Below are 23,826 nucleotides of genomic sequence, written 5' to 3' on the forward strand. Positions count from 1 at the left end.
TCTCATAGAGATGAGATTCACGTATCTGCGGGAACATCCAGACTTGGAAAAGAAAGAAGGCACGATTGGAAGAGATGGTACTAATTGGGTTATTTCATTTTAATTAACTGTCAAAGTCAATGAAATAAAATGGTTTAGATCCTGGGTCCGCCACCTTTTGGAAAAGAATGCTTGGCACATCGCTGGAAGTCCACAAGGAGATCTTCTGTGGAAGAACATAGATGATCTGTAGTTGCTCAGTTGCTGGGCAAGATGGACCATAGCAAGCTATGATGAATCAGATTCCATATTTCCTTTTTTTTCACCACTAGACCACACAAGCCTTCAGATTGGATCCAACAACCTGGAAAGGAGACATGTTCTTTTTTTCCAGCATTTAAACTCCAGGGTGTCCACATGTGGCCGAACCATCATCTGTCTGTAAAGGAAAGCCATCTGGGAAAACTGAGGTTCCAACTCAGCTTCAAATACGCTTTAACTTGAATGTGGCAGCTGGGAAAATCTCCCCAAAGAGCGTGGCAGGTTCCCACACTTCAAGTTCCATCTGTAACAGCAGAAAGATGTGAGAATTTGCTTTCATACATAACATACACACTTCATTTTGGCCAGATTTAGAACTGCAGTTGTTTTATTATAGTATTATCTTTGAAACACTGAAGAGGTCAGATGTATTTTTTTGTTCAAAGCAATGTGCTGAACACTGCCGTGTTGGTGAATGTTTGTGTCCACATATGGTGTCCAGATTTGCTTGGTTGTCAAAAGTTTATATAACTGTGCGTTACTGGAATCCTTAGTTTAGAAGCCAATGGGTATCCATTGTTGTTGTATTGCACTACAGATGTAAAAATGCTTTACTGTACTGATTACTTTTATTGTGGTGGAAAAGAACGATGTGCCTCACCTATCTTTGCAAATTGGAACACACTGCATTAAAACATTCTGTTTTTCAGTTGCTAAATGGTTACTAATCTGCTCGCTTGGCAATGCTAGCTGTGGACTGGTCCAGCTGAGATATTGGTCTGATTCACATGGCAGTCCAAGTCATAATGTGGTTTATTTTTGGTTTATCGTGCTAAGTGAATCCAGTCATTATGGCTTGTAAATTGTGTTTTATCTTACATTAAGTCCAGTCAATTGCAGAGTTCCCTCCCCCAGCAAACAAATTGTAACTGGATCAGCATTGTGAAAATCAAGACACGGGTATTCCTCAATTTTATGACTATATAGAACATAGAATAGGGCTGGACGGGACCTTAAGTTTTCTATTTCCTTCCCGTGGCAGGAAATCCTATACCATCTCAGAAAAACAGCTGTGCAATCTCTTCTTAAAAACCTCCCGTGATTAAAACCCCACAACTTCTGGAGGAAAGCTGTTCCATTGATTAATTGCCCTCACTATCAGGAAATTTCTCCTTAGTTTCAGGTTAGATCTCTCTTTAATAAGCTTCTACCAGTTACTTCCTGTCCTGCCCTCAAGTGCTTTGGAGAATAGGTTGATCCCTTCTTCTCTCCGAAAGCCCCCTCAAGTAAAACCAGAATAAGAATGATAATATTTGTTGTTAAGTGATGAAATCTTTAAGCAAGGCATCACATGACCCCCCCCCCACAACTTTACGACCTTTTCCCCACAGGTGTTAAGTGAGACAGAGACGAGACTGTGACTTCTGATCTTTCTTGCTGGCTTCCCCATTGACTGCGCTTGTCAGAAGCCAGCTGAGAAGTTGCAGATGGCAGTTAGGTGACCTTAGGGATGCTGCAACAGATAAGTGCAATGAGCCGTTGTAAGCCACTTTCTCAGCACTGCTGTAACTTCAAATGGTTATCAAACACATGGCTGCAAGTTGAAGATTACCAGCTAAAAGAATTTCTAACCTGCTCGGGCAAGTGTAAAATAATTATTTAGAAATGTTTAGATTTCAAAACATTGAAGACATAGGATATATATTTATATGCTAAGCCAGTGGTTCTCAACCTTTTACTTCATCACAAACCCCCTTTAAATACTTTTTGTGGCCATGCAGCATGGCCACAGACCCCCGAGACTTAAGATTTAAATAATAACATTTCTTCAAGCCTTTATGGACTCTGTAGCAACATCATGCCCCCCCAATGGGGCCCAGGGACTACAGGTTGAAAACAACTGTGCTAAGCTATAAAGACTGATCTTGATTGGAAAATAAGGTTCAACAACAACAAATAAATCAGATGCTTAGCTTGAAGTGAATTGTAGCTCCTGAAAGCTGATGTGCTTTAATAAATTTTGGTAGCCAGAAGGTTAACAGTCTCCAGATTTTTTTTCCTATAACAAACTAGTATGGTTTTGCTCCCACAATGTTTGACCAAAAATAAAGTGAGCTTTTGATATATGGTTTCCTTGGTTTATGGTCTGCGTAAATCACAAGTTCAGCTTGACTTGAACAAGACTTGACCTTGTGCTAGTTTAAAAAGGAATCAAGGGTGTGATTGTTGTTGTTGTTTTGCAATATTGTTACTTTTATGATCTAAATAACATGGAGTTCTTGCTTCTAATTGGGGAAATGGCAAATGTGGAAAGTTAGGGTTAATCCCAATCAGTATTAAAAATGCCCTTTAGTTTACATAGATTTTATGAACACAGAGGTTTTCTTAAGCCAAACTTTCATTGCTGCTTCAAAAAAGTCTTTTTATCCCATGCAGCAGGCATATCAAACTGCCAGCCTACAGGCTGGATGCGTCACGCCGAGAACGCACCCACCCCATTGCTGGCAATGGGGAAAGTCGTGATACGTCGCATGATGTCACGTGATGTCGTGAGTTTGACATGCCTGCCATACAGGATAGATTCCATTAAGATTACTCCAAAAACCCTACAGGATACATCTTTGAATCTTCTCAAGTATTGCTTTCTGCTTTTATTTCTGTACCTTTAATAGTAGCCAAACACAGCGGCTTTATTTGCACATTATGCTCTGCAGGAAATTAAGTTTGCATGCATATTCACAAGCCTATTTTTAAATACAAGCCCAGCAACTTGCTGACTTTCAACTGAGATTCCACGTCACCCTTCATCCCTTTAAGTCAGATGTTGCAGTTCAGATTCGCTATAGGTTGTGGCATCTGAATAAAAATGATGCAAGAATTTGCCAACTCTGATTGCTATGGGTGGAGTAAACATGCTTGCTGTGTGAAAGTACCACTATGCCTGGATATCAGGTGAAACCACAGACCAGAACGTACGCATTGCTCTTTTATACCTTCTCAACTCACTTTTCCAGTTAATTGGAAATAGCAGCTGCTTTGACATAGATCACATGCAGCCAAACCATTGTTAAAGAGACAATGATGATTCTACTCTAACAGCTCCTGCACTTTGTTTTAACATGCTCTCTAAATATGCACCGAGATCTTGGATATTACTGCTCACAGTTCTGCCGTGTCTGCCTCTGTACTCTTCAAGGTAAGCTGGATGACTGCAAATGTTCACAGCACGTCCTCAAAAGCTCTCTATACATGCCCAAGGGCACTTCTTTCACTTATTAACATGTGTGTTCTGGCACTGAAAGCAGAAACCTGACCAAATATGCAATTAGTATATGACAGTCCAATGAGTTTGCAAACAATATTAAGGATGTACAGATAGTCAATCAATAAATCAGAGTAGAGCTGAAAGGGACCTTGGAGGTCTTCTAGTCCAACCCCCTGCTCAAGCCATACCATTTCGACTTATGAACTGAGCCAAAAATTTCTGTTGCTAAGTGAGATGTTAGTTTTGCCTCACTTTATGACTTTTCTTGCCACAGTTAAGCGAATCACTACAGTTGTTAAGTTAGTAACATGGTTATTAAGTGGACTGGGTTTCCTGGTTGACTTTGCTCGTCAGTTTCAAAAGCATTCACATAACCCTGGGACTCTGCAACCACCATAAATATGAGTCAGTTGCCAAGCATCTGAATTCTGATCACGTAACCATGAGATTGCCGCAATAGTAATTAAGTGTGAAAAATTGATGTTAAGTCACTGTTTTCAGTGCCTTTGTAATTTTGAATGGCCACTACATGAACCGTTTTAAGTTGAGGACTAGCTGCACACTATTTTTTGAATTCAGAATGTAATAACCAGAATGCATTAAGCTGCTTTTGGTACATGCAATGTATTTCCAGGAAACTACCAAATTGTACCTGGAATGGCAGAGCCCAGAGGAAGTCTGGCATGGCTGAGGGCTATGCCGTTTGGCATCTGAACTGCTGGATTTTACCATTTGTAGAATAATATATAAAGTCAATTTGGACAATACAAAACATATGTAAATATGTTGAATAAATATGATGGATGCAATATCCTCCATGTTTTTATAGGATAGATGAAGTCTCTGACTGTTCCATGTCAGCATCAATGTATTAGCACAGTTTTATTAAGGAACTGAGTGGTCAAAAATCAAATACACAAAATGTCAGAAATACATCAGGAACTGCTGCAAACATTAGATTGATTCTAGGTCCTCCAGGCAAATTCAGAATTTCTTCTTTTTTGGCAAAGACTCCTTAACAACTATATCTAGCCCTGGGAGCGGACCCCTTTTGCGAGCTGCCGTTTCTATTTTGCGAACAAGATCTACATCCCACTTATGGGTTACAAAACTGACCGCAGTCCCAGGGAATTTACTGCCGATGCGACCAACACGTCCCACACGATGCAGATAATCTGGCAATGTTAAAGGGAAGTCATAATTAACGATGAGCTCAACATGAATGGTGTCCAATCCACGGGAAGCGATATCAGTACACAACAGAATGTCAGACTCGCCTCTTCTAAAGGCATTAAATATGCCAGCTCGCGTATCAGCTGCTATTTCTCCCTGCAGGCGTAAATGTTTGATCTTATGGTCTTCTAAAATGTAACTCAGCCAGTTCACAGTGCTGGCTCTGTTGCAGAAAATAATAACGGCTCCAGAGGAGGGCCCTCGCTCTTTGAGGAGTTGTAGCAGCTCTGCTACTTTGTCGCAGCCCTTCAAACGTACGAACCTTTGCTCCACGTGAGGCTGAAGACAATGCAAACTTGAACCGGTCAATACGGTGAAGCTGGAGAGATCGGCAGACTCACTCAACATCTGACTCAGCCCCTTTGGAATGGTAGCACCCATAGCCACCAGCTGAGCTTTGGGATCCCAAGCCTCATCCCTGTCTTCAGAATGCGGGTCCAGAAAAGCTTGCTGAACGGCATCCTTCAAGAAAGCATGCTGAACGATGTCTTTCACCAGATCTATGAACGAGGCATCCAGGAGAGTATCCGCTTCATCCAACACCAAGAAGAGCAGTTTCTCCAAGGACAACATCTTCCTCTTCAGGACCTTGCTCAGAGCACCGGGCGTGGCAATCAAGAGGTCAGTGGGACCCTCACGGATCCGGCGCCGAAGCACAGCCGTGCCCCGGCCACCACCGACCTCCTTCACCTGCAAGTCCAAAGGACCGGCCAAGGAGGCAGCAACTCTACGCACCTGCCCCGCGAGTTCTCGGGAGGGTACCACCACCAAGGAGCGGGGAGAGGTCGCATAAGCGTCCTTCTCGGGGAGCTTCGGGGCCTGCAAGAGCCGCTGGAAGAGGGGCAGCAGGTAGGCCAGGGTTTTGCCGCTGCCGGTTTCCGCCCCGCACAGCGCGTGGCCCCCCTTCAGCAGGGCCGGGATGGTGCGCTGCTGCACCGGCGTGGGCCGCGAGACGCCCAGCACCTCCTGCAAGGGGGCCGCCACGCGAGGCTCCAGCCCCAGCTCGAGGAAGGTGGACGGGGCCTCCCCGCCGGCCGGCTCCGAAATAGGCTCCTTCCGCGTCCGCTCCAGCTGGAAATAATCCCCCCGGGACAAGCGGTGCTTCCAGCCGTCCGACACCAAGCGCGGCCTCTCCAGGCGGCCCACCGTGTGCCGGGCCGCCTGGCTCAGCTCGCGTCTCCGGGTCCGCAGCAGCAGCTTTTCCCCAAAGGACGCGCTACCGTCCCTCTCGGGGCTCCCGCCTCGCTCCCGCTTGGACGCCGGCCGCTCCAGCCGCAGCTTCCAAGCGTGGGGGATCCGCACCACGCGGTCGTCAGGCGGGGACGCTCCGGAGGCCTGGCGCAGCGTCCAGACCCGCACGGCCGGCCGCAGCCACGAGGGGAATCGGGCGGCCGCCGCCGATCCACGAATCCCCCAAAGCGAGAGCGCCATGATGGAGCGGTAAGGGAGAACGCGACGGTCGCCAAAAGATGACGTAAACGGCGGGCGCGGCTTTAGGCCTCGCGGGGGAGGCGTTCCACGATGACGTCACTGAGGCCCTCGCCTCCTGGCGCTTAAAAAACATAGACCATAAAAATGTAGAGGAGCCTCTCTTTAGGATCGTATATATTTTATAATGTTTCATTAATGAAGGCGATAGTACAATGTTTCTCTGTGGGGCATTAGGATCGTTTTCATAAGGTTTATGATTGTTCTCATAAGAGGATGGCTTGACATTTAGAGTAAACATAGAGATCAGCTGAGAGCGTGGGTTAGACCAGGGGTCTTCAAACTTGGCCCTTTTAATGACTTGTGGACTTCAACTCCCAGAATTCCTCAGCCAGGCACGCTGGCTGAGGAATTCTGGGAGTTGAAATCCACAAGTGATAAAAGGGCCAAGTTTGAAGACCCCTGGGTTAGACTATAGTAATAAACTTGCGGTTTATCAAATCTGGGCCGCAAACATTTGAACGGGTGGTTTATAGGCATGTCATAAAAATTCTTTCCGGCCAACCGGATTTTATCAATTCGGTCAGTAATCTTAAGAATTTTTGACGCATGGGGCATTCCCTATAACCATTATAAGGGCGAGCCAGCCACGGAGGCATGATTTCATTGATATGAGATCCACTGAACGTTTATGGAAATAAAATTGTACAATTGTAATTCGAAAAACCTAACTTTGGCATTTGTTTACATCTGGGCATCTCTACCCTTTCCTATCTCTGCTTCGAATGTGTGTGTGTGTGTGTGTGTGTGGGAAGATAAGGCAGTGACGTCATATCTCGTCGCCTGGCGCATGCGCGGCAGCGGGCCCGAAGGTGAGTTGCGGTGGGAGCCGCTTCCGAGCTGAGCCTCGCCTGGCGTCCCCCGGCCGGCCCACTTCACGCGGTTGTTGTAGTAGGGGAAACAGGAGGTGGGAGTGTTAAATAGGTTCGTTATCTAGACTAGAACAGAGGTCTCCAACCTTGGCAGCTTTAAGACTTGTGGACTTCAACTCCCAGAATTCCTCAGCCAGCTTTGCATGGATATGGCTATTTTATCAGAATCAAACCTTAACTTGGTTGGAGTAAGTTCTTTTGTATATGGCAACACATTAAACCAGGATTGGATGCTGTGTCTGACTGTGATAGTTATAAGTGCAATGGATGGGATTTTAATAATAAAGTTGGAAGGGACCTTGGAGGTCACCTAGTCCAACCCCCTGCTCAGGCAGGAAACCCTATACCATTTCAGACAAATAGTTGTCCAATCTCTTCTTTAAAGCTTCCAGTGTTGGAGCATCCACAACTTCTGGAGGCAGGTTGTTCCACTGATTAATTGTTCTAACTGTCAGAAAATTTCTCCTTAGTTCTAGGTTGCTTCTCTCCTTGATTAATTTCCATCTGTTGCTTCTTGTCCTGCCTTCAGGTGCCTTGGAGAATAGCTTGACTCCCTTTTCTTTTTGGCAACCCCTGAGATATTGGAACACTTTTATCATGTCCCCTCTCGTCCTTCTCTTCCTTAAACTAGACCTACCCAATTCCAGCAACTGTTCCTTATATGTTTTAGCCTCCAGTCCCCTAATCATCTTTGTTGCTGATTTTCCTTATTTATGCAAAGAATAATTTAATTGGTCAGTTTTTACAACACTTCAATTCAATGGGACTCTCTAATTTTTGAACATGTTTTCTTTCTTTCAGCTGATTCCAAAGACATCATGCCAATGAACCACATAGCCCTCAGTTTCACAAATAAAGCAATACTGGCTCCCATGGTACGGGTTGGGACACTGCCGATGAGACTGCTGGCTTTGGATTATGGTGCTGACATTGTGTATTGTGAGGTAGGGGACAAGGGTGTTTCCATCTCTTTCAGACTGTTTTCAGGAGATAATGGAATAGAATAGATGGCTTTATTGGCCATGTGTGATTGGACAAAAGTAATTTGCCTCAGGTGTATAAGCTCTCAGTGTACACACAAACAACAAAGTATAATCATAGGATACCAACAGGAGAAAGTAGTAGAAAAGATGAGAAGGGTAATAGTAATACAGCCATACTATGTGGGTAAATATACTTAGATATAAGACAGTAGTATGGTAAAACCTGTTTTTGTATCTGGTTGTTTTGGCATGCAATGCCCTATCGTGGCGTCTTGAGGGGAGCAGTTGAAATATTGTTGCTAAGAAAACAGCCTGGGTGTCTTTCACCTCTTCTGTATATTAAAGGGAAAGGGGGTTACTTTTTAAAAATATTTTTTTTTCTATTGGGATGAAATTCTTTGGTAACCTTTACCTTGTTCTTTCAGGAGCTGATTGACATAAAGATGCTTCAGTGCAAAAGAGTTGTAAATGGCAAGTATTTATTTGATTTTTGAGCGACAAATAAAATGAAAAAGTTCTGTTTTTCCTAACTGGTAGCTTAAGACAATGATTAATGTGGCCTGTTTTCTTTAGATAAAGTGCTTGTTAAAGAAATTAAAACGTCTTGATGATACTGAAATTTACAGTGGCAAAAAAATGGTAATAATTGGCTGGTACATATTTGAATATGTAACTCATAAACCTTAGATCAAATTATAGTGTAGATAATTAATCATTGCAGCTGTAAACTAAGCTAAACATGTATATGATATAATGACCTGTTCTTGCTTATGGCTCATCTTATAAATTGCTGACATGTTTAACTTTATTTATCGATGATTAAATATATTGTTTTTGACACTAATGTAAAGGATGCTCTTTTCTTCGGAAGCATTCAGAGCTTATTAAAAGTGCCATATCCAGCAAATTTAATAAACACAATTACAAACTGAACTTTCAGTATTGATATTGTGACTTAATCTTTGGCTATAATCAGTGGTGAAGATCTAAGAAGTGAAATCTTGAATGGCACTATGGGTTGTGTTAATTAATAATTAACTATCTGTTAATTGAGTCCTTAAGTAAAGACTTCTTCCCTTCTGTGTCCCACAGATATTCTTGGAACTGTGGACTTTGTTGCCCCCAATGAAAGAGTGGTGTTCAGGACTTGTGCAAGAGAAAAAAACCACGTTGTTTTTCAAATGGTATGAAACTAAGATTTACAAAAGCAAAACTAACTGCTCAGGTGAAACAGCTGCCACAAAAAGGTCATAAAATCGGGGTGGTCACGTGGGGAGAGAAAGGAAAGCTATTTCTGTAGGCAATCTCTTGTTTGTCTGGCCTCCCCCACCCTTCTCACAGAGTGGAGAGATTGAGAGAAAGAGATTTCAAGAAATTGATATTATTATTATTATTATTACTATTATTATTACTACTACTAGTACTACTACTATTAAAATGTTCAGAAACCAACCCACAAGCTCGGAGAACAAACCTTCACCCTCATCCTACACCAGAGCTATAGATATTTGCCACCATTGCAATAAATCTTTATTGCAACTGCACATGTGCTCGTGAATCTTTGCACCTGACAATAGTCTTGTCTCTTTCCAGCCAGAAAGTGCAGTTCACTTCCCACAATGGCTGCTTTACTTAACGATAGAGTTGCCAGTCCTATCTAGAGTACCTCTATTTTTTTTAATGTATATGTGAGCAATTCTGGGAGCTGTGGAGCTGAAGAATGAACTAATAATCTTTCTAGAAAAATAATCCTATATGTTTTTTCCCCTCGCTTTTGTTCAGGGCACGGCTGATGCTGAGAGAGCCTTGGCGGTAGCCAAACTTGTGTAAGTATCTGTCAGTATATATATTTACATGCATGTTACTTATGTGTTGTACTTCTTTCACGTTATGTTCAAACAATTCTCATGAGCTTATATGCTATATAAACAAAAGTGAAAGCATTCAGCCACTGGCTAGTTACTCTGAAAATGAATTGCTTAATAGTGTTTGTGTGTGTCTAAATGTTAAAAAAATCTCCTTATGCCTTTGTGATTGTCTTTTTGTCTTGTCGTTTCAGAGAGGATGACATCGCTGGCATCGATGTCAACATGGGATGCCCCAAAGAATATTCCACAAAGGTAAGGTTGATCTTGCTCATCCATTTTTTAACCTCCAAAGTATGAAAGGCTGAGTCAACCTTGAGCCAGTCAGCATCGAATCCCTGGCAGTGGGCAGACTTAGCTTGCAATATTGCATTCTAACCACTGTGCATGATGGATGGATGGATGGATGGATGGGAAGGAAGGAAGGAAGGAAGGAAGGAAGGAAGGAAGGAAGGAAGGACAATAGTAACAGCACTTAGGCTTACATACTGCCCCATAGTGCTTTACAGCCCTCTCTTTATGCGGTTCACAGAGCCAGCCCCTAACAATCTGGGTCCTCATTTTACCTCCAGAGGATGGAAGGCCAAGTCAACAACTTTATAACCTTTTCCCCACAATTGTTAAGCAAATCACTGCAGTGGTTAATTGAATCATGTGGTCATTAAGCAAATCTGCCTTTCCTTCCCCCCCCCCCCTTGACTTTGTCGGAAGCTGGCTGAGAAAGTTTAAAAATGGTGATCAGATGATCCCGGGACAGTGCAACTGTCATAAGTCCATGCCAGTTGCCAAGCACCTGGGTTTTGATCACATGACTTGTGGAGATGCCGCAACAGTCACGGGTCGCTTTTTCCGAATGCCGTTGTAACTTCCAGCGGTCCCTAAATGAGAGATTGCAAATTGAGGACTACCTGTAGAACCTCCTGGGGATATTTTGGGCTGCTGAGATGAACGAAGGCCTGTTTTGTGTGTGTTTTCCCAGGGTGGAATGGGAGCAGCGCTCTTGTCTGATCCGGACAGAATAGAATCCGTGAGTATGCCGAGTGCCCGGCTTGTCGTGTTCTGTGGCTGTTTGTAAAAATAAGAGCAGGTGGAGACTGGAGGAACTGGAGGGGTGTGTGAAAAGGCAGCAGGGCAGGAATACGTTGAGTGGAGCTCTACCAAAAGTGTGCAGGGGTCACAACTAGGCAGTTTGCAATAGTGGCGAATAACTGTAGCTCATGTGGGAAGTCAGCCCCCCAGAGAAGGAAATATTAAAAGGGCAGAAAAATATATTTCCTCCAAGGATCTTAAAGAGACAGAAAGGCATGCCCAGTTTTCCTTAATAGCCCCAAGTCTGCTTTCCCCAAGCAGAAGCCAGCTCTGTCCAAATGCAGATATAAACCATCAGAAAGGCCCCAGCTAGGAGATCAAGAGGACAAAGACACCTAAAATCTGCATACCCCACCCAAACTCTGAGAGTCAGTAGCCCCAGCACCAGGAAGCAGGATATGACCTTTGGTCATAATAGGATTAACCCACCACCCTCAAGAATACCAGAAAGGCACACCCAGACTCAGGTCAGAATAGGTGACACAGGAAATACAAAGCCTAAAACAGGAACAGGAAACTACTTCAGACGGTATAAAAACCCACTACCCACATGTGCTCAGTCCTTTTTTTTTTTTCACTTCTCTTACTGCCAGAACCATCTTCCTGTCTGGCTGTCCTCTCCAATAAACCACAACCTTCTTCCCAAAGCAGTTGCCATGTTTATTCCCAGGTTGGTTGAGCCACGATGAAGACCTTTCTTCCAACACTCAGATGTAGGATAGGGGTGAAGGCACGTTCTCCGAGCTTGCGGGTTGGTTTCCGAACGTTTCGTTACCAGGCTAGGCAACATCTTCAGCGGAGTTGAGGGGATGTCCGTGTCAGTGTTCTTTTGGTTCTTAGGGCACTTGGCACACCCGCACCTGAAGCCTTTATAAGTAAAAGAACACCGACATTGACATCCCCTCAACTTCGCTGAAGATGTTATCTAGCCCGGTAACGAAATGTTCGGAAACCAACCCACAAGCTCGGAGCACGAACCTTCACCCTCATAACTCTGGTTTTTTTGCTAGCTTTTTGTTACTTCCTGCCTGTCCCAAAGTCGCTTTTTCAAGAGGCAACTGGATTTTCTCATTTTTAATCATCATCATCATCATAATATTGTTGGAAGGGACCTTGGGTGTTATCTAGTCCAATCCCCTGCTCTTGGAAGAATTTCATCTCTCATCCAAAAGGCTTCTTCAGGTCTGACCAGCTGTTGGGGAATGGAAGTACCGTATATTCCGGCGTATAAGACGACTTTTGAGAACGATGAAACAGCCTCCGAACTCGGCGGTCGTCTTATACGCCGAGTCATAACATTTATTTATTATTTCCGGCGTATAAGATGACTTTCTAGGCATGCGACTCGGTGTCGATCATCTTATACGCCGGAAATGACGTTATTTCCGGCGTATAAGATGATCGACACCGAGTCGCATGCCTAGAAAGTCATCTTATACGCCGGAAATGACATCATTTCCGGCGTATAAGATGATCGACGCCGAGTCGCATGCCTAGAAAGTCGTCTTATATGCGACTCGGCGTCGATTGTCTTGCGACCCGGCGTCGAACTCGGGGGTCGTCTTATACGCCGGGTCGCCTAATACGCCGGAATATACGGTATTTATATTCCTTGCAGACAGCTCTCTTTTCCCCCCACCCTCCTTTCTTCATTTCCTTTCTTTCTCCTCCTTCCTCCCCCCCTCAATCCCCGGGGGCACGTATAAATTTCTTTTTCAAAATAATTCTTGATGCATCTGAAGAAAGTGGGCAATGTTCCCTATGAAAACTCTTAGTATTTTCCTTTGCAGAGTGATGCGTTGTTAGTTTTTTGTGTTTGTTTTTTTGCTTGGCAGTAACACTTAATGGAGTTTGGGAACCTATTCAGGCTTCCCGTATTCCTAGTTCAGAGCTTGCCTGGAGGATCAGGCTGAGAGCAGGAAGACTTTTTTAATGTGCAGCTTACAGGCAGAGCTGTGGACCTTGTTCATGAAAAGCCGGCGATAGGAAGTCATTAAGAGTCCATTTAGCTTGTTTATTGTTTGGTGGAGAACTTGAGGAGACCATGAGGGAAGAGCCTTTTGCAGCACTGGCCTACATTTCCAAAGCCTTCTGCCTCTCTTGTTCTTAAAAGACTGCTGTTGTTTCTTCTCCTTTAGATTTTGACTACACTTGTCAAGGGTGTGTCTAAGCCGGTAACTTGCAAAATCCGAATTTTGTCATCGGTAAGGATATATTACAATATTTCAGATATTACGTGTCTGGGGAAAAAAAGAACCGGTCTAGTGTTTCGATGCAAAAATATTTATTTGCTGTAATTCTTGTAATCTCATCCCAATAAATCTCATTAAGGACTTGTACTTGGCAAAATGAATCCTTTTGGGTTTAAGGCAGCTGCCAAGAACCTGGCGCGTGTTGTAATGGGTTGGGCAAGTCCAACCTATGGGGGACACCAACTGACCACCACCCTAAAGCCTTTTTCCTAAAAAAAAAAAAAAGATTATGCATACTTGTGTGGAATCTCATCCACATTTAGTTTCAGGAAAGTTAAGTAGTAAACCTGGGTGAGTGTTGATTTTTTTTCCCCCACCATTTTCAGGAAGAAGAAACTGTAAGATTAGTGAAGAGGATAGAGCAGGCAGGAGTTGCTGCTATTGCTGTTCATGGAAGGTAAACTAATCCTCCATCTGAAAAGATGGATTCTTCTAATCATAAAACCCTTCGAGGTTGGAATTGGCTCTGCTGCTCAAAAGCCATGGTGGCACAGTGGTTACAATACAGTATTGCAGTCTGACTCCGCCCAGTGCTAACAGTTCGATGCTGACCAGCTCAAGGTTGACTCAGCCTTCCATCCTTCTGAGGTCAGTCAAATGAGCCCCCAGATTGTTGGGGGCAATAGGCTGACTCTGTGAACTGCTTAGAGAGGGCTGTAAAAGCACTGTGAAGCGGTATCTAAGTCAAAGTGCTATTGCTATTGCCCTTCCTTCTATCCATCCATCCATGATCCCGCAGTGGTTAGAATGCAGTATTGCAGGCTAATTCTGTTGACTGCCAAGAGATCGATCTTGACCGACTCAAGGTTGACTCAGCCTTTCATCTTTCCAAGGTCGGTCAAATGAGGACCCAGATTGTTGGGGGCAAATAGGCTGACTCTGTAAACCGCTTAGAGAGGGCTGTAAAGCACTGTGAAGCGGTGTCTAAGTGCTGTTGCTAATCTCTGGTCTTTCTCTTTTGAAGGAAGAAAGAGGAGAGGCCTCAGCATCCTGTCCATTGCGATGTGATCAAAGCCATCTCTGAGGTAGTTTCCATCCCAGTAATAGCCAAGTAAGTAGAACGAATTCACTCTCAGGCCGGAGCGTCCAGCCTTGGCACAAACAAGCTGACCTGGTGGATGAAAGTGCATTGTGAACATAAATGTTGCCTCCCCTGCAGTCAGCAGAGCTTCAGACATCTACTATACACTAGGCCAGGGGTAGGCAACCTTGGCTCTTTTATGACTAGTGGACTTCAACTCCCAGAATCCCTGAGCCAGCCACACTGAGGGGAAAGGGAGAGGTTTCCAAGCTGAGCCATGCTGGCTCAGGAATTCTGGAAGTTGGTCCACAAGTGATAAAAGAGCCAAGGTTGCCTACCCCTGCCCTAGTCTTTGACTTATGACCACAACTGAGGTGTGGAATCACCATCCTATCAGAACCAGTCATTCCCCCCTCTCATCAACTAATCTCAACTTGTCAATAACTCTCCATCTCCCACATGCAACTGATGAAATATCAGTCCAGTCGCCTTTTCAAAATAAAAACCATTTTTGATGCAACTAGGACCTGGATAACTGAGAATCCAGTCACCTTTTCAAAATAAAAACCATTTTTGATGCAACTAGGACCTGGATAACTGAGAATCCAGTCACCTTTTCAAAATAAAAACCACTTTTGATGCAACTAGGACCTGGATAACTGAGAATCCTCATAAGACACCACATCTAACCTACACCAGGTTCATGCACCACTGCTGGTAATGCAAACAATGTTCTCCTTTCAGTGGAGGATCCTACGATTTCATCAAAGAATATTCTGACCTCCGGATCTTCCAGGAAGCAACTTCAGCATCTTCTGTAATGGTCGCCCGGGCTGCCATGTGGAACCCCTCCATCTTCAGGAAGGAAGGCTCTTTGCCTCTGAAGGACGTCATGCAGGAATACATCAAATACGTAGGCATTCTTGATAGCAGTCTCTTGGTGTGTGGGGGGAAGGATTCATTATATCTGCAGGAACGTGAAACCGTGATCTCCCATTTTTTTGGGTTTCATAACTGCAGGTTTCTGCAGTTCTATACAGTTGAAGTTGTCAGGTGTGGAGACCCCCTGCTATAGGGAAAAGAGGAGAAGAAGCACTGTTTAAGTCTTCCTGAGGTCCTGTAGGAAAAGCGGGATATAAATCTAATAATATATTGTATTGAAAGGAAGTCTGCCCTTAATGGAGTAACTGTTATCCATCTGTAAACTACACAGTTTGTTCAGTCTAGATGTCTGCTACAAGAGAAAGATGGGGTTTTTTTTAGTACCAGGTTTCTGACACATTTGGATATTTGAAGGCGTTTGTTTCTCCTTTGTCAAAGTGTTACTCATCTTGTTTTCCTTAGGCAGTGAGATATGATAATCACTACACCAATACAAAATATTGCTTGTGCCAGATGTTAAGGGAGCAATTAGAAAACGCACAAGGAAAGAAGCTGCACGCCGCACAATCCTTGCAGGAAATCTGGTAAGGGCATGTTCATGTTTTTATTTTAATTAAATGTGTCCCTGGATAAAGCCAACAGTGTACAGTGCAATGCAAATGCAAATAGGTTAAAATATTTGTTAAAAGTTTTTAATGCAAAAACGTGCCACTTTTGTTTACCTCCTTCTTTAATACATGCTAACTGCCATTGCTGGAAGGAAATCTTGTATTATTCTATTAGAATGGTTCCAATCTTCACATCACAGATGGAATTTAATCTTACTTATCTTACTCGTCATTTCCTATTATTCCCAGTAATATAAAAACCTAATGCAAAATGGACAAGAGGGATTCTTTTGAGCACCAGTTGCTTAGTTTGTGTGTTTGTTAAGTTGATATGCTGCCCATCTTGCCTAGAAGCAAATCTCGGCAACTTACAACAAAGCAAAAGCAAGCAGATAAAACATTGAAACATTAAACTAATACATATTAACATTAAAATGGATGTTCACTAAATGAACTGTTGCAAGTCGAGGACTACCTATATGTGTAGGTATATGTAAATATATTTCATTTTCAGAACTGAATGTTTTCTAGAATTAATTTGATTTTTTTTTTAATTAGTGAGGTTTTTGGGATGAGTAGTTTCTTCCAAGAAGCATCCGATTTACTGGAGAAGAAAAAAGTTTCACTACAAGTCAAGAGCCCAAATAATGATGACCACTCTGAAGATCCAGATGTCATTAAAATGGCAGTTAAGTTTGATAAGTAAGTGAGATGATTAGCATCCTGTGTTTCTTTTGAATACTAAACATTTAGAGAGCTTCTGGGTTACACTTAAGCCATAGGCTGTTTAATCTTGGTTTGATGAGACATAGTTGCCTGTGTTCAGGCATCACGTTAAGCCAAGATTTTCATTGCACTTTGTGGTACTCAGTCAGCTTGCTAACTGAGGAATTCTGGGAGTTGAAGTCCACGCCTCTTTTAAAATGGCCAAATTTGAAAAATGTTGGTGTAACAGATTGGGCTGTTGATGATTGCAGCCCCTGGCCTCCAGGTGTGTATTGTTTGTTTTCTTTTTTTCTCCTTCAGACGAGAGTATCCCCCACAAATTACACCCAAAATGCACCTTCTGGAATGGTGCAGGAGAGAGAAGCTGGTTCAACCTGCTTATGAAACAGTAAGACACCATATGACAACATTCATTAGTTAAACACCCCTCCCCCAGTTCTTCTTAGGCTGACCTCGGAGCACAATAAACATTTAACTTGAATAGGGAATCGGGTCCTCTTAAAACGTTGTCTCCGATAGCAGGAGATACTTGGGGCCTCTGCAAATATTTGTATCCCTGGGAATTTTGACCCACTTGGCTTGTACACTAGGCCCAAGCCTCTCGCATCACGAGCTGCCTTTGAAATTCTCCAGCAGCTCGCTCTGTCTTCTGGAGGAACAGCTGTTCAGGCAAACCAAAGATCTGAAAGCCGCTTTCAATGTGGTGGTCCAGCTGCCTTAAGCTTCTGCATCCGGCGCTGGTTGCTCCCAGCCTGGCACTGAAATATTGGCTAGTTTCACCAGCGCTCACTCCAAAGCATGTTGAATGGATCGCTCGCGTTGACTTCAAAGCCAACCGCCCTTCGTTTTCTCGCCTTGCTCTAGATCGAAAGGCCGCGGGATAGACTGTTCTGTTCTGTGGTGACAATCGGTGGGCAAAAGTACAGCTCAACTTTATGGTAAGTGCCTTTTGGGAAAGTGTATTCCTGAGCCAGCCACGCTGAGGGGAAAGGGAGAGGTTTCCAAGCTGAGCCATGCTGGCGGAGGAATTCTGGGAGTTGAAGTCCACGAGTCATAAAAGAGCCAAGGTTGCCTACCCCTGGATTAAGCCATTTTTCGTGTGGAAAAAAACAGGGCTGGTTTTCCTTCTCCAGTTCCGTGATGTGCATTCAATAAAGTTTTTGATGGCATTCTAAAGCCATCACTTTGGGCAGTGAATTCACTTTGGGCAGTGAATTCAAAAAGCTTCTAGTGGTTCCCTAGAGCATCCCACTGTCGTTTTCAAAAAAACAAAAAAAGCCCTTTTGGGCTCAATGGAGGTCGTATGTTGAGAACTAACTCTTATTTTTCTTTGAAGAGCGAAATGTCTTCAAAGAAAAATGAGAAAGTCCAGTTTCCTCCTGAAAAAAGCAACCATGTGGGGCAACCATGACCTGGATGGCTGAGAACCTCCATAGACATTGAGGACTACCTGTAGATGCAGTAGATCAGGGGTCTTTAAACTTGGCCCTTTGATGACTTGTGGACTTCTGGCTGAGGAATTCTGGGAGTTGAAGTCCACAAGTCATCAAAGGGCCAAGTTTGAAGACCCCTGCAGTAGATACTTTGCCGAATGCAGAGTTTGGGCTTTATGTATATAGGTAATCCTTGACTTACAACTGTCCATTTAGTGACCGTGTGAAGTTACCACAACACCGAAGAAAGCGACGTACATCCAGTCCCCATGCTTACAACTCTTCCCTGCGTTCCCACAGCAACAGGATCAAAATTCAGACTCCCTGTCGTCTTCTTTTCCAGGGAAAAATCCAAGAAGCTCGCCGAACAGGCGGCAGCTATTGCCTGTTTAAGAACGCTGGGCCTTCCTGAAGGCAAGCGGGACGAAAGCGCCAATCAGCCCTCGCTCAACAAACGCAAGAGGCGAGATCAGCAACTTTCAAACTGTGAGGAGCACAGAGACTGTTTTGTGCTAGACGCTGTTTGCAAGAAACCTCATCTTCTTCCCAAAGAATCTCTTTGCAACAGCTCCTAACACCGTCCTACGCTCCGCTCCGCTCGCTGGGGTTTTACAGCTATGCAGCTTCCCTCATCACCACCCACATTCTCTGTCCTATATTTTGCCTTGGAGGCAATCAGGTGGAACAGGTAAATTTGAATTTTGATTGGTATTTCCTTGGTGTTAGGCATGGAATTCTTTATCTCTTTTTTATTTTTCAACTTTTTAATTGGGACCGTTAAGGCCCTGGGGCACGTTTATCTCCATGTCAAATACTTTTATGCCAGGGGTCCCCATTTCTGGTGTGTGTGTGTGTGTGTGTGTGTGAGAGAGAGAGAGAGAGACAGAGCAGGCATTCCTAAAATTCTTTATTTCAGTTGCGTGCATTTTCGCCCAGTGGTTAAATCCTGCAAGATATCCACTTTCTTCACTCAAGCATTTAGTGTTCTTTAGCCAAAATCTCACGACATACATGATGTTTCAAGATCTTTTAAAATTTAATTGTGGTAGCTTACATACACTGCAGGACTGGGGAAGGTACCCCTCATGGACCTACCAATGCCACGCTGCTGACTTTGTCTAAGGCAGGGGTGTGCAATCTTGGCAACTTTAAGACTGGCTGGGCAATAATTCTGGGAGTTGACAAGCGAGACGAAAGGTGGAAGCGTAAAATTCTGAACCGTTCTGACTGGAACTTTTCTCAGAATTTAATACTTTGTTTGCAGCTGATTTTTTTCCCAGGGGAAGAAATGGGAGATACTAGCAAACAAAATGTACAGCAGGTTTAATGTCAATTCCCCTCTTGCTAATTTTTTTTTTTACAATATATATATATATATTTTGGTCTCCAAAGTTAAAATACAAAAACCGAGGGGCAAAAAAGAAAAGCAACATCTACAAACAGAGCAAGGAAGTAATAATAATAAAAATGTATGTACAAAAAAATAACCAATGACAATTCTGTCGTGAACGTGAAACCTAAATGTGTCCATGTTGAGAAATATATCTAAAATTAGCATAAAATGCTAATTTTATCTAAGGAGAGCGGGTGACCAGACTGGATTTAGAAACCTTGTGCCATTCATTTTGTCCTTAACGCTTGGTCGAGAATCCCGATTTTAAATAATACGGACGTGTGATACTTGGAATCCGCATTGTAAACACGGCTCCTTTTATGGTCTATAAGTCACAATAAAAAGGCATTTCCCATCCTAAGCTCTGGTTCAAACCCTTTTCGTTTTGATTTAAATCTGAACCCAGATAAAATGAATGACCCAGATCTGGTATATTCCATTGAACGTCTTTTTTTGTTGTTGTTGTTCTGGCAGATATTCCTTACTGAGAAATGAAAGCCAGTACTGGGATTTTTTTTGGGGGGGGGGGCATTTCTCTAGACTTCAAGCAGGCAACGAATTGAGAAAGCATCTGAGACTCAGCCAGATGGTAGATAGGCATCTTCAGTGCTGGAAAGCTGCTGGCAAGGATGGATGGATTTCATTATGGAAACATACGATGTCCCCAGTGTGATCTTTTCCTTGTCATTTTGTTTTCCAACTACATAAACACTACCCTTTTCTTACATTGCTTCATTGATCTGTTTGGAGTAGGAGCTAATCCTGCCGTGGCGATCTGAAGGATCTGGGTCAGGTTTTTGCTCAAGCTAGATTTTTGAGATCATGGAAGAGTACAGACTGCCTGTACTCTTTTTCAACTTAGGAAAAAGATGGTTCCTGCCCACCAGCTAAAGTAGAGGAAGAAAGAAGGAAGATTGTTATATTCACTGTGCGCATCAGAGGGCAGCATAGACTACAGGCTGTCGATGCTCCCAGCCGAGTGCGGCAGTTAGGAAGCAGAGTCTGACCGGGCTTCTCCAGAATTAATTGCACTCAAGTGCTGTCAGCCCCAACCTACATGGCAAGTAAGAATTAGAAGTGGAAACACCCGAAGGTTCTGGATTGTCCCCTTGACTCCTGTTGGTAAGCATCAAGCTAGTCCAGCATAGGAACTATGCGCATCCATGCGCTGCTTTGTAGTCTGGACTCATGCATGAAAGCCAGGTAGCCTCAAATAAACACCACCGATTTTAATTTCTGCATTGCTTTGAGAGACCCTGGGGGAGGGTTTCTTAATCACAGAGTGGACATGATTGGGCCTTGGGCCAGTTTCTGAGATCCACAAGGACTCTCTTTTGAACGATATTCCCTGTTGGAGAGTGTCAAAAGAAACCCCCAGCCTGATCAAGGAACCAGCAAGACTCACTTCCACCAAGACTGACAGGGCAAGACGCTTGTATATAAACAGAAAGCAAACTCTTCTGGCACTGATGATATTACTTATTGAGGTCATGAAACATCTGCAAGAAAACAACCAAGCTCAAAGAGCAATAAAGAGCCAAGACAGACCACCACCACCACCTCCTCCTCCTTTCCACAAACCCTATCCCCTTCCAGCACTGATGACGTTACCTATTTGGGCAATGAAACGTCTGCGACAAAACGACCAAGCTCAGAGAGCACCAAGGACCCCACCGCCAAGATTTTTCTGGATTTCCTTTTTTTCCCCCCCTTAATACATTTTTACCTGCCCTCTCCCGTTAGAGCTGGCATAGAGCGGACCTCAATGCTTTGCAAAAGGTCTCCATGTATGACATGCTGCCGTGTCCTCCCCTCTCAGGACACTTGTAGGCACCTCCAAAGAGAGTCTTGAATGCCCCCTGGCCTTAGATACTCCTGCATTTGGGGCTTCCTTCTCTGGAGGGGATGCTAGCAGAACATATTTTGGAATGTCCCGGGCATGGAGCCGAGCCTTGCCCTGGAATGTCAGGCTTAATGTTGGGCTTGATGCAGTTGGAATAGCAGCATCCAGTGCTTCCCTGGGACTCTGGCTTGGAGAGCAATGAGACAGTGGCTGCGGGACAGCTCAGCTGTTCTGTTTCAGACTTCAGAAATGCTGTGCTGGTGGTTTCTTTTCCTTTTTAGCTTACCCCCCCCCCTCGTGGCCTGCAGTGAGGGCAGAATGCTTTTCAGCAAGTCTTAATGTCAGGAAAACAGGTGCTCGTTCAAAGTGGCGCTCATTGACAAAACGGGTTTTGTCACCCTGTCAGGAAAACAGATGGCCGGAGAGGGTGCCGCACTAACCGAGACGCAGAAAGGGCCCCGTTAGCGGCTGTGGTCTGGCTGGCACCAATGTCTTCTTTGCCCGGGTGCACCGTGTCTCTGGGAGCTCTCAGTCATTCTCCCCGCTGCCCCCCCTCCAGCAAAGGCAGAAGACAGGAAGAAGGAACAAGTTCTTCTGAGGACATGGGCTCGGAGGGCTTCTGTGCGTCGGGAAGAACCAAGCTGCGATTCGGATTCACTTTCCCCTGTCGGCGTCAGTCCTCCAGAAGCAGCATGCAGACAAAGATGCTCCAGGATTAAATTATATATCAAGTGTTGTCCTAGTGTACTATTCAGATCCCAGGAACTCTGAATGCTGGGTGGTGTATGACTCTGTTTTAAGTTAAATATAATAAGAAATCCTAAGCTAGAATAGAATTTAGAATGGAGTAGAGTAGAAATAGAATAGAATAGAATAGAATAGAATAGAATAGAATAGAATAGAATAGAATAGAATAGAAAGAGAAGAGTTAGAATAGAATTTAGAAGAGAATAGAAAATAGAGTAGAATAGAATAGAGAAGAGAAGATAATAGAGAATAAAGTAGAATACAATAGAGAATTGAATAGAATAGAGAACATTCTATTCTATTCTATTCATGGCACAGTGGTTGGAATGCAGTATTGCAGGCTAACTCTGCTCACTTCCAGCAGTTTGATCCTGACCGGTTCAAGATTGACTCAGAATTTCCATCCTTCTGAGGTTGGTAAAATGAGGGCCCAGATTGTTGGGGACAATATGCTGATTCTGTAAACCGCTTAGAGAGGGCTGTAAAGCACTGTGAAGCAGTATATAAGTCTAAAGTGCTATTGCTATTCGTGACCTTCCCAGCCAGCTCCCAATAAGTATAGTGAATGGGGAAAGCTGCATTTTCTTAATGACCGTGTGATTTATTTAATCACAGTGATTTGCTTAACTACCATGGCAAAAAAAAGGTCTTAAAATTGAGCGTGACTCAATTAACAACAAAAATCCTGGTCCCACTTGTGGTTGTAAGTCAAGGATTACCTGTAAGGTTCCTTTTTAAATAGACACAGTGGTTTGCTTTCCCTTAGTCTTCCTTGTGTTGTGCCAAAACAACCTTCCACCTCAAGTTCCTTTAAGTTAATCCAGCAGGATGGGGAGCTGCATATTTTTGAGCGAAAGCCGAGCTCTCTCTTTTGAGTCCCTGCAGGGTTTCTGCCAGTCTGCTGCTGGCTTTGGTGACGCCACTGCAGCAGCACTGCGTGAATGGCCTTGGGAAAATTAAACCCCTGGGTCTGATCCTCACTGGGGCGTTGAGTTCAGTTTGTATGCATGACTGGGAGCGCTGTTTCATGCCAGCTTTCAAACTTCGTAAAAGTTGTGCCAGTAAACAGAGGCTGCTATTCTTTTCAGAAATGCTGGAAGTAAAATATACATGGGATTTAACCAAATGTCCAAATTAAATTATGGAAAGGAAGGAAGGAAGGAAGGGAAGGAAGGAAGGAGAGGGAGAAAGGAAGAAAGAAAAAGAAAAAAACGAAAGAGAAAAGGAAGGAAGGAAAGAACAAAGAAAGAAAGAAAGGAAGGAAGAGAGAAAGAAAAAAAGGAAGAAAAGGGAAGAAAAAGAAAGAAAAGGAGGGAGAGGGAGGAAGAAAGAAAGAAAAAGAAAAAAAGGAAGAAAGAAAAAGAAAAAAGGAAGGAAGGAAGAAAAGAAAAAAGGAATGAGGGAGAAAGGAAAGAAAAGAACGAAAGGAAGGAGGGAAGGAAAACAAAGAAAGAAAAAGAAAAAAGGAAAGAAAGGAAGAGAGAAAGAAAGAAAAAAGAAAGGAAGAAAAGGGAAGAAAGAAAAAGAAAGGAAGGAAGAAAGAAAAAAGAAGGAAGGAGAGGAGAGGGAGGAAGAAAGAAAGAAAAAGAAAGAGGAAGGAAGGAAGAAAGAAAGAAAACTAGCAAGTGAGTCCTTTGATGAGAATTTAAACAGACGTTCTCAATCTTGGCCACTTGAAGATGTCTGGCCTTCAATTCCCAGCATTCTGGTTTCCAGGTTTCCAAGATTGAGAAACACGATCTAGAAGGTGGCAAGGAAGAATCAGTGACTAAGAAAACAATCATTTCTTCCCGTTCAAATTCTGCCCTTCCTCCTGCGAGCCGGCCCATACTTGCTCACAGATTTCTTGACAGGTTGGGAAGAGGGTTTGAATCTCTGGTTCCTGC

The 23,826-nt window shown here is 43.6% G+C and overlaps 2 protein-coding genes across 5 annotated transcripts; one reads left to right on the forward strand and one right to left on the reverse strand.

The window, feature by feature from the left end:
• Nucleotides 1-84: 84 nt before the first annotated feature.
• On the reverse strand, nt 85-6,189 carry DDX28 (DEAD-box helicase 28). Its single transcript, XM_039353493.1, has 2 exons — nt 4,158-6,189; nt 85-544 (listed from the first exon to the last, which is right to left on the reverse strand). Exon 1 carries the CDS (start codon nt 6,167-6,169, stop codon nt 4,490-4,492), a length of 1,680 nt encoding a protein of 559 aa, XP_039209427.1. The 5' UTR covers nt 6,170-6,189; the 3' UTR covers nt 85-544; nt 4,158-4,489.
• An 805-nt stretch (nt 6,190-6,994) lies between these two features.
• On the forward strand, nt 6,995-22,138 carry DUS2 (dihydrouridine synthase 2). 4 transcript variants are annotated; one of them, XR_005557923.1, is made up of 17 exons: nt 6,995-7,038; nt 7,900-8,042; nt 8,507-8,552; nt 9,174-9,265; nt 9,864-9,907; nt 10,141-10,201; nt 10,926-10,973; nt 13,174-13,239; nt 13,614-13,684; nt 14,252-14,338; nt 15,053-15,221; nt 15,653-15,774; nt 16,357-16,500; nt 16,825-16,912; nt 17,389-17,462; nt 18,301-18,645; nt 21,600-22,138. XR_005557923.1 is itself a non-coding variant. In XM_039353496.1 (16 exons), exons 1-16 carry the CDS (start codon nt 7,017-7,019, stop codon nt 18,530-18,532), a joined length of 1,509 nt encoding a protein of 502 aa, XP_039209430.1. In that variant the 5' UTR covers nt 6,995-7,016; the 3' UTR covers nt 18,533-19,711. The 4 variants fall into 4 exon arrangements, 3 of the variants coding, with proteins under 3 accessions (XP_039209430.1, XP_039209431.1, XP_039209432.1); XM_039353496.1 differs by lacking the exon at nt 21,600-22,138 and having other exon boundaries at nt 18,301-19,711; XM_039353497.1 differs by lacking the exons at nt 6,995-7,038; nt 21,600-22,138 and adding an exon at nt 7,046-7,286 and having other exon boundaries at nt 18,301-19,711.
• Nucleotides 22,139-23,826: the final 1,688 nt, after the last annotated feature.

This window comes from Crotalus tigris, unplaced genomic scaffold (genome assembly GCF_016545835.1).
Source record: "Crotalus tigris isolate CLP2741 ecotype Arizona unplaced genomic scaffold, ASM1654583v1 scf7180000018525.42219311030:4301911, whole genome shotgun sequence".
Classification (NCBI taxonomy): domain Eukaryota; kingdom Metazoa; phylum Chordata; class Lepidosauria; order Squamata; family Viperidae; genus Crotalus; species Crotalus tigris.

Bases quoted from the DNA above. Each gene is read 5' to 3' on its own strand.
- DUS2 (XM_039353496.1), top strand. From the start codon at position 7,017: ATGCGCGGCAGCGGGCCCGAAG. The intron at 10,202-10,925 runs GTAAGGTTGATC...GTGTTTTCCCAG, and splicing joins CCAAAGAATATTCCACAAAG to GGTGGAATGGGAGCAGCGCT. The intron at 16,913-17,388 runs GTAAGACACCAT...GCCTTGCTCTAG, and splicing joins TTCAACCTGCTTATGAAACA to ATCGAAAGGCCGCGGGATAG.
- DDX28 (XM_039353493.1), bottom strand. From the start codon at position 6,169: ATGGCGCTCTCGCTTTGGGGGATTCGTGGATCGGCGGCGGCCGCCCGA.